Raw genomic sequence first — 10,356 nt, forward strand, 5'->3', positions numbered from 1 at the left:
TAAATAAAAATAGCATGGCATGCTAAATGAAAGATAGCTGCTCTAGAGACGTGTTTGATGTGAGAACTAAAGAACTAATCCTGGTCAAGAATGACTCCAAGGTTCCTGCCATTCAGAGGAACTAACTGACTGGCTATCTTTAAGGATTTAAGGGCCAACAATCAGTATGATGCTGAATGGGTGAACTGTGTCTGGGCTCGGGGTGGTGAAGTAGTGGAGGACCTAGCAGGATCCACCAGGAGGCGGGGCTTACCTCAGACATCAGAGGCAGGTGCGGCAGACCCTCCCTCAGGCTGAGAAGAGGAAACTGCAACACAAATACAAAAACACCATCAGCCTTCTGAGACAACTTCAAGAACGATTTTAATTCTAACCCTGACTGTGATCTTCATCTTAAAGTTTCAATCAGCTGATTTCTTCAACGTGTGTCTCTGTTGTTCAACAATAACGTTTTAACAATCTGGGACCTTTGGACCTATGGGACACATGCTGTGAAGTCTTGTGTTACCTCCAGAGCTGCTGGGAGCTGTGCTCCCCTGACGCCTCCTCTTCCTCTTCTGGCCCTAAAAAGTGAAAAAGAGACATTTGATTTTTCCTCTAATACCAGCAAATAGAAACTCTTTGCTGTCACCGTTTCATCAGCATCAGTGCAGTGAGGTGATCATGTCTGAGCACAGCGTACGTACGTAGTTGTCCCTGCTGGACCACTGGGGGTGCTGCTGCTCATGGTGGCGCCTCGCTGCGTCGGCCTCCTGGTAGTACTTGGCCTGCTGCTCGGTGGACAAGGACTTCCACTGTGGACAGACCACAAAGTACTGTCAGCCTCTCAGATCCGAAACCAGCATCAACACAGGATGCTTAGCAGATCAAGTTTACTTACTCTCTCCCCCAAGATGGTGTTCACCGCCGTACTCCCGGTGTGGCCAAGTTCAGCCACCACACTCACCCTCTGCTCCTTCAGAAAGAGCATGAAGGCGTTGGGTGGCTTCTTAACGTATGGGGGCTCGCTGTGGTCATCTCGCTTCCTCTTCCTGCAGCCACAAAACAGAATAAAAACCAGTCAGAGGAGAACTCGTGTTTCCATTGTGACTCACAGTAAGGAAAAAAGTACACCTTAAAATCCTTCAGGTTTCGCTTACAGTGAGTTTATATGGATAAAAGACTTGTTGTGGACCAACTATTTTACTGGACTACTTTTACTGGACCCTTGTTGATGTAACAGGACCTCTTTTGTTACAGCATCATTTGCTACTGGGGAACAGCATGGCTTCCCAGATAAATTGCATTGGTGACTGGTCGAAAATAAACGTATAAAATCAATCTGTTATGATTTTAGCCTGGAATGGTATACATCAGTGCTATTCAATTCGGTCCTACGAGGGCCGCAATCCAGCAGGTTTTCCATATATCCCTGTTTCAACACACCTGCATCAAATTAATGGATCTACCAGCCAATCAAGTTCTGCACAATGACTAATTAATTTGAGTCAGGTGTGTTGAAACAGGGATATATGGAAAACCTGCTGGATTGCGGCCCTCGTAGGACCGAACTGAATAGCCCCGGTATACATCCTTCCAATCTCAAGAACCTTAACTTTCCATGGGACACAAATATTGAGGCAAAAAAGCAGAAACCTGGTCCACTGGCACAGATCAGGAGAGAAAAAAAGAAGATCTGGAGTGAAAGCATCCATTAAAAACTTACTGTGAGCAGCAGGCGCTCTGGGTGGTTGCAGCGTGGCGGGGGTCGTGCACCGGCATCCTGCAGAGACAGACACACACATGAGGGGCTATCGCGTATAAAATATAAGACAAATATATAAAAACATAAGTGAACATAAATAAATAAGTAAATAAATAAATAAACAAACATGGGGTGTGACAGTAGCTACCAGATACAAAAACATGAGACAGTCATCAGTAAGGGAGCCTTCAGGAGTCATCCTGTTGGGTGGCTCTTATAGTAATGTAAGACCAAAATGGTCCCCAGACCGGTGCAATAGTGTTGTCCCTGCTACTTAGTTTGTAGAGCATACACTCATATGAGGCCATTTTAACCATCAGGTTGACCCATTCCTTAACTTGTGGGGTTTTTGGAGTTTTCCAGTGCTTAAGGATAACCCTGGCTGCTACAGAGATCCCAATTATAATAACGGAAAACTTCCCTTTTGATATATGAGACATCCGTCCTCTATCACCAAGCAAACAGAGTCTTGGACAGAGTGGCACTGTTTCACCCAACCAATCACTCAGGATTCGTACAATAATCAACCACAGGGGTCTTATAAATGGACATTCCCACAGACAATGTATCAGTGTACCTGCATCCTTTTGACATTTCCAGCATATAAAGTCACTTTTAAGACCCATTCTGTTCAGTCTCACTGGTGTCTAGTAATATCTCTGCATAATTTTGTACTGTGTAAATTTACCTTTACATTCCCTTATGTATTTTCCAGTCTGTGAAACAATTTTCATCCATTCCTCATCGCCGAACACGCACCCAATGTCCTTTTCCCACAAAACCTTTTTTTTTTTACAGTCACTGCTGATGGCGTAGCTGATTGTTCTGTAAAAAGTGGAAGCGCGATGATGATGAGGTGGCCTTGCGAAGTAATCCAGAATGAGGTTTTCTTCATTTTGCTGTTTGAGTGACTTGACACAGTTCCTGATCTGCAGGTATTTCCAGAAATTTTCCTTTCCAGTCAGGTTGTATTTCTTCAGCAGTTCATTGTATGACATAAACACTACACCATCATAGAGATTATCCAGCGTACATATACCATGGTTATGCCAGCCCTTCCAGTAAACTGGTGTTGTCCCAATGCTAATTAAAGGGTTTTGCCATGGGGAGGAATACAACTGTTTACACTGTGACAACCCAATCAACCTGTGCACTTTTGTCCAGACGTCCCGTGAGTGTAACATGACAGGGTTTGTAGTTCTACCCGCACTCAGAGAGGCACTCAATAGGTGTGAAGGGGGAGGATAAATATTTTTCAATAATAGTCCAATCCAATTCATACTGTCCCACCCAAAGTTTAGCTAGTTTTGCCATCTCAAAAGAAATATAATACAATCTTGGATCCGGTAACCCCTAACCTCCCTTGTCTCTAGGTGCACATAATTTAGCCAGCTTAATTCTGGGTCTTTTCCTTTCCCACAGAAACTCCTCAATGACAGGTAGCATCATTAAGGTATAATTGAACTGTGGAGACACAACCATTTTAATTACATTCACCTTCCCCCACAGTGTAAGTTTGATCTTTTCCCAGTTGTCCAGGTTAGTCTTTATTTTTTGTAGAATTGGTTCAAAATTTAACACAGGCATTTCTTCTATTTCCCTGCTATTTGAAATTCCTAAATATTTCATTCCCCGAGGAATCCATTTAAAGCCGAATTTTGTTATTGTATTTCCATTACAAAACCCTGTGATTGGCATGGCCTCAGATTTCGTCCAGTTAATTTTGTAACCTGAAACATTTGAGTATGATTGTATTGTTTCCATTAAATGTGGTGTTGAGTAATCTGGGTCTTTTAACAGGACCAATATGTCATCCGCATACAGTAGCAATTTATGTTGTTTGCCACCCCCCTCTACGCCCCTTATGTCTGCGTTCGCCCTTATAGCAACAGCCAGCGGTTCCAGCGAGATGTTAAAAAGCAGAGGCGAAAGAGGGCAACCCTGCCTCGTGCCCCTTTTAAGACTGAAGAAGGGCGATATTACACCGTTGGTTATGACTGACGCCCTGGGGCTGTTATATAGTGTTTTAACCCATGTAATAAAGTGGTTATTAAACCCAAAATTTGACAGTGCCGCAAAAAGAAAATCCCACTGAACATGGTCAAAAGCCTTCTCCGCGTCGAGGGAAAGAGCAACCATTGGACCATTTTTTTCCCTGTTAATGCTAATTAGGTGTATCAATCTCCTCATGTTGTCTGTCCATGATCTATTTTTCATAAAGCCCACTTGGTCTGGGTGTGTGATAACCGGTAATACTTTCTCTAAGCGAGTTGCTAAGATCTTAGTTAAAATCTTGCAGTCTACATTGAGTAAGCTAATGGGTCTGTAATTAGAGGGTTGCAAAGGGTCCTTATCCTTCTTTGGCAGAACAGATATCAGGGCTTCGCCAAAAGTAGGGGGTAGGGACTGTAAAGTATACACTTCATTATATACCTCCTTTAGCACTGGAACCAGGATGTCCAAGAATTGCTTATAATACTCAACGGGAAGCCCGTCTAACCCGGGCGATTTCCCATTTTTCATACTAGATATGGATTTCCTAATTTCAGTCTCTGTCATAGGACCACCTAATAGGCCCGCCTGTTCAGGAGTCAATTTAGGTAGATTCAAATTGGTAAAAAAAAAAACTTTCATTTCTTCCTGTTTGGGATTTATGTCTGAGGTGTACAATGCCTCATAATATTGTTGTAAAACTTTATTAATTTCTTTGGTTGCCGTCATTGTTGTACACCCTTTTCTAATAGCTGCAATTAAGTTGCTGGAATTCCGTTGTTTTAATTGTCTGGCCAGCAATTTGCCCGTTTTTCCCCCTTCTTCATAAAAGGATGTCCCCAACCTAAATAAAGCGTATTCTACCTTCTTGTTATATTTTTCCTGAAGTTCAAATTTGAGTTCACAAATGTTCTGATATGACTGATCCGAAAAATGTTGTGCCAGTTCCTTTTCGCGCACTCCAATTTGAGTCTCTAATTCTTTGATTTTGCCTATATTCTCCTTCTTCTTTTTAGATGCATGTGCTATGATTTTTCCCCTAATGTATGCTTTTGACGCTTCCCATTCAGTGGACCTTATTTTTGTATTTATTACCCGTATTTATGTCTAAAAAGGACAAAAGATCTTCTTTTCTAGATGCTGTAAATGTCTCATCATGCAACAATGACGTGTTTAGTCTCCATCTCCCTCTCTTCTCTGTGTCGTTATTTATATCGATCCCCAGCTCTATAGCGGCATGGTCAGACAGAGCTATTGCATTAATTTTGCAATATGCAACTTGTTTAGCAATGTTGTTTGATATCAAGAACAAGTCAGTTCTCGAGTAGGATTTATGACAGTGTGAGAAAAAAGTATACTCTCTTTCGCGTGGATTTGTTAGCCGCCAGATATCTACAAGACCGTTATCCTCCCTTAACATATGGATTGCAGCCCTGTCTTTAGGCACTAATGGGCTGGTAAACACGCTTCGATCAATAAGGCGTCCCAGACCTGATTAAAGTCTCCTGCAAGGATAATATCCCCCTCCATGTCCCCCAGTATTTTATTTACCTCATGAAAGAAATTGGGGTTCCCAATAGTTGGCGCATAAATATTACACAGTATAATATTGCTACCATTTATGTTGGCCTGAAGACAAATCATTCTACCCTCACTAGCTTTCATTTGTTTAATTAAAGTAAAGTTGAGATTCTTGTGTATCAATATAGTGACCCCATTACGTCTGCTGGCAGACAGAAACACATCACACACACTCTCACTGCAGCTTCATGACACTGACTGCCAACAGAAATACATCACACACACTCTCACTGCAGATTCATGACACTGACTGCAGACAGAAACACATCACACACACTCTCACTGCAGCTTCATGACACTGACTGCAGACACAAACACACCACACACACTCTCACTGCAGATTCATGACACTGACTGCAGACACAAACACATCACACACACTCTCACTGCAGATTCATGACACTGACTGCAGACACAAACACATCACACACACTCTCACTGCAGATTCATGACACTGACTGCAGACAGAAACACATCACACACACTCTCACTGCAGATTCATGACACTGACTGCAGACAGAAACACATCACACACACTGTCACTGCAGATTCATGACACTGACTGCAGACAGAAACACATCACACACACTCTCACTGCAGATTCATGACACTGACTGCAGACACAAACACATCACACACACTCTCACTGCAGATTCATGACACTGACTGCAGACAGAAACACATCACACACACTCTCACTGCAGATTCATGACACTGACTGCAGACAGAAACACATCACACACACTCTCACTGCAGCTTCATGACACTGACTGCAGACAGAAACACATCACACACACTGTCACTGCAGATTCATGACACTGACTGCAGACACAAACACATCACACACACTCTCACTGCAGATTCATGACACTGACTGCAGACAGAAACACATCACACACACTCTCACTGCAGATTCATCACACTGACTGCAGACACAAACACATCACACACACTCTCACTGTAGATTCATCACACTGACTGCAGACACAAACACATCACACACACTCTCACTGCAGATTCATCACACTGACTGCCGACAGAAACACATCACACACACTCTCACTGCAGATTCATCACACTGACTGCAAACACAAACACATCACACACACTCTCACTGCAGATTCATGACACTGACTGCAGACAGAAACACATCACACACACTCTCACTGCAGATTCATGACACTGACTGCCGACAGAAATACATCACACACACTCTCACTGCAGATTCATGACACTGACTGCAGACAGAAACACATCACACACACTCTCACTGCAGATTCATGACTCTGACTGCAGACACAAACACATCACACACACTCTCACTGCAGATTCATGACTCTGACTGCAGACACAAATACATCACACACACTCTCACTGCAGATTCATCACACTGACTGCCGACAGAAATACATCACACACACTCTCACTGCAGATTCATGACACTGACTGCAGACACAAACACATCACACACACTCTCACTGCAGATTCATGACTCTGACTGCAGACAGAAACACATCACACACACTCTCACTGCAGATTCATCACACTGACTGCAGACAGAAACACATCACACACACTCTCACTGCAGATTCATCACACTGACTGCAGACAGAAACACATCACACACACTCTCACTGCAGATTCATCACACTGACTGCAGACAGAAACACATCACACACACTCTCACTGCAGATTCATGACACTGACTGCAGACACAAACACATCACACACACTCTCACTGCAGATTCATCACACTGACTGCAGACAGAAACACATCACACACACTCGCACTGCAGATTCATCACACTGACTGCAGACAGAAACACATCACACACACTCTCACTGCAGATTCATCACACTGACTGCAGACAGAAACACATCACACACACTCTCACTGCAGATTCATCACACTGACTGCAGACAGAAACACATCACACACACTCGCACTGCAGATTCATCACACTGACTGCAGACAGAAACACATCACACACACTCTCACTGCAGATTCATCACACTGACTGCAGACAGAAACACATCACACACACTCTCACTGCAGATTCATGACACTGACTGCAGACACAAACACATCACACACACTCTCACTGCAGATTCATGACACTGACTGCAGACACAAACACATCACACACACTCTCACTGCAGATTCATGACACTGACTGCAGACACAAACACATCACACACACTCTCACTGCAGATTCATGACACTGACTGCAGACACAAACACATCACACACACTCTCACTGCAGATTCATGACACTGACTGCAGACACAAACACATCACACACACTCTCACTGCAGATTCATCACACTGACTGCAGACACAAACACATCACACACACTCTCTCTGCAGATTCATGACACTGACTGCCGACACAAACACATCACACACACTCTCACTGCAGATTCATGACACTGACTGCAGACACAAACACATCACACACACTCTCACTGCAGATTCATGACACTGACTGCAGACAGAAACACATCACACACACTCTCACTGCAGATTCATGACACTGACTGCAGACAGAAACACATCACACACACTCTCACTGCAGATTCATCACACTGACTGCAGACACAAACACATCACACACACTCTCACTGTAGATTCATCACACTGACTGCAGACACAAACACATCACACACACTCTCACTGCAGATTCATGACACTGACTGCAGACACAAACACATCACACACACTCTCACTGCAGATTCATGACACTGACTGCAGACACAAACACATCACACACACTCTCACTGCAGATTCATGACTCTGACTGCAGACAGAAACACATCACACACACTCTCACTGCAGATTCATGACACTGACTGCAGACACAAACACATCACACACACTCTCACTGCAGATTCATGACTCTGACTGCAGACACAAACACATCACACACACTCTCACTGCAGATTCATGACACTGACTGCAGACACAAACACATCACACACACTCTCACTGCAGATTCATGACACTGACTGCAGACAGAAACACATCACACACACTCGCCCTGCAGATTCATCACACTGACTGCAGACACAAACACATCACACACACTCTCACTGCAGATTCATGACACTGACTGCAGACAGAAACACATCACACACACTCTCACTGCAGATTCATCACACTGACTGCAGACACAAACACATCACACACACTCTCACTGCAGATTCATGACACTGACTGCAGACACAAACACATCACACACACTCTCACTGCAGATTCATGACACTGACTGCAGACAGAAACACATCACACACACTCTCACTGCAGATTCATGACACTGACTGCAGACAGAAACACATCACACACACTCTCACTGCAGATTCATGACTCTGACTGCAGACACAAACACATCACACACACTCTCACTGCAGATTCATGACACTGACTGCAGACAGAAACACATCACAGACACTCTCACTGCAGATTCATGACACTGACTGCAGACACAAACACATCACACACACTCTCACTGCAGATTCATGACACTGACTGCAGACACAAACACATCACACACACTCTCACTGTAGATTCATGACAATGACTGCAGACACAAACACATCACACACACTCTCACTGCAGATTCATGACACTGACTGCAGACACAAACACATCACACACACTCTCACTGTAGATTCATCACACTGACTGCAGACACAAACACATCACACACACTCTCACTGCAGATTCATGACACTGACTGCAGACACAAACACATCACACACACTCTCACTGCAGATTCATGACACTGACTGCAGACACAAACACATCACACACACTCTCACTGCAGATTCATGACACTGACTGCAGACACAAACACATCACACACACTCTCACTGCAGATTCATGACACTGACTGCAGACAGAAACACATCACACACACTCTCACTGCAGATTCATGACACTGACTGCAGACAGAAACACATCACACACACTCTCACTGCAGATTCATGACACTGACTGCAGACAGAAATACATCACACACACTCTCACTGTAGATTCATCACACTGACTGCAGACACAAACACATCACACACACTCTCTCTGCAGATTCATGACACTGACTGCAGACAGAAACACATCACACACACTCTCACTGCAGATTCATGACACTGACTGCAGACACAAACACATCACACACACTCTCACTGCAGATTCATGACACTGACTGCAGACAGAAATACATCACACACACTCTCACTGTAGATTCATCACACTGACTGCAGACACAAACACATCACACACACTCTCTCTGCAGATTCATGACACTGACTGCAGACAGAAACACATCACACACACTCTCACTGCAGATTCATGACACTGACTGCAGACAGAAACACATCACACACATCTGATGCATTTTAAGATTCACCTCTTTAAAAACTACATCAGTCACCTGGACAAGGTCACTTCCCCAGAAAAGGAGTTCAGAGCAGAGGAAGCTACCGATTTAACTACATACTTTTACATTCCTGCAGAGCAACATGTACAAACGCTGCAATGTGGCCACGTCACCAGAGAAAAGAAGCCACATATCAGATTTTACACATCAAACCTTTTAATTCTCAGCTGTGCAGCAGACTTGGACAGTAAACTGTCAACTAAAACATTCCTGTTTTTCTCAGGAATCTATTGTAGAGAAATGTCTGATTCTCTCATTACTGGGCACATTGTGACATGAACCTGATGAATTTAAAAGTGAGTCAGGTGACTTACCTGGACCTCCCTGCAGCTCGGACAGTCGCTCCCATTCCCAAAAGGACACGGACTCACGTTCTGCAACTAAACACACACATAAGAGACAAACTGCACATGAACAGTGAATGTGACTAATCTGATTTAGTCCTACAAGACCTGCTGTCCTGAAGTAAAGAAGTGACCTTCTAAGTGAATCCAAGAAGTTTGAAAAGCCTTTTAACCCAGAGTTCTGCTGCCGGTGTTGGATTCTACTTGTTGAAATATTACGTTTCACTATTTACTCACTGATCTCATTCAAATGGTTGAG

At 43.7% G+C, this 10,356-nt stretch overlaps 1 protein-coding gene across 1 annotated transcript; it reads right to left on the bottom strand.

Annotated features, from left to right (window-relative positions):
* Positions 1 to 368: 368 nt before the first annotated feature.
* On the bottom strand, positions 369 to 10,102 carry LOC121644287 (transcription factor 7-like 2). The gene is made up of 5 exons (XM_041992140.1): positions 10,068 to 10,102; positions 1,706 to 1,762; positions 881 to 1,031; positions 687 to 794; positions 369 to 563 (listed from the first exon to the last, which is right to left on the bottom strand). Exons 1-5 carry the CDS (start codon positions 10,100 to 10,102, stop codon positions 453 to 455), a joined length of 462 nt encoding a protein of 153 aa, XP_041848074.1. The 3' UTR covers positions 369 to 452.
* Positions 10,103 to 10,356: the final 254 nt, after the last annotated feature.

This window comes from Melanotaenia boesemani, chromosome 8 (assembly GCF_017639745.1).
Source record: "Melanotaenia boesemani isolate fMelBoe1 chromosome 8, fMelBoe1.pri, whole genome shotgun sequence".
Classification (NCBI taxonomy): domain Eukaryota; kingdom Metazoa; phylum Chordata; class Actinopteri; order Atheriniformes; family Melanotaeniidae; genus Melanotaenia; species Melanotaenia boesemani.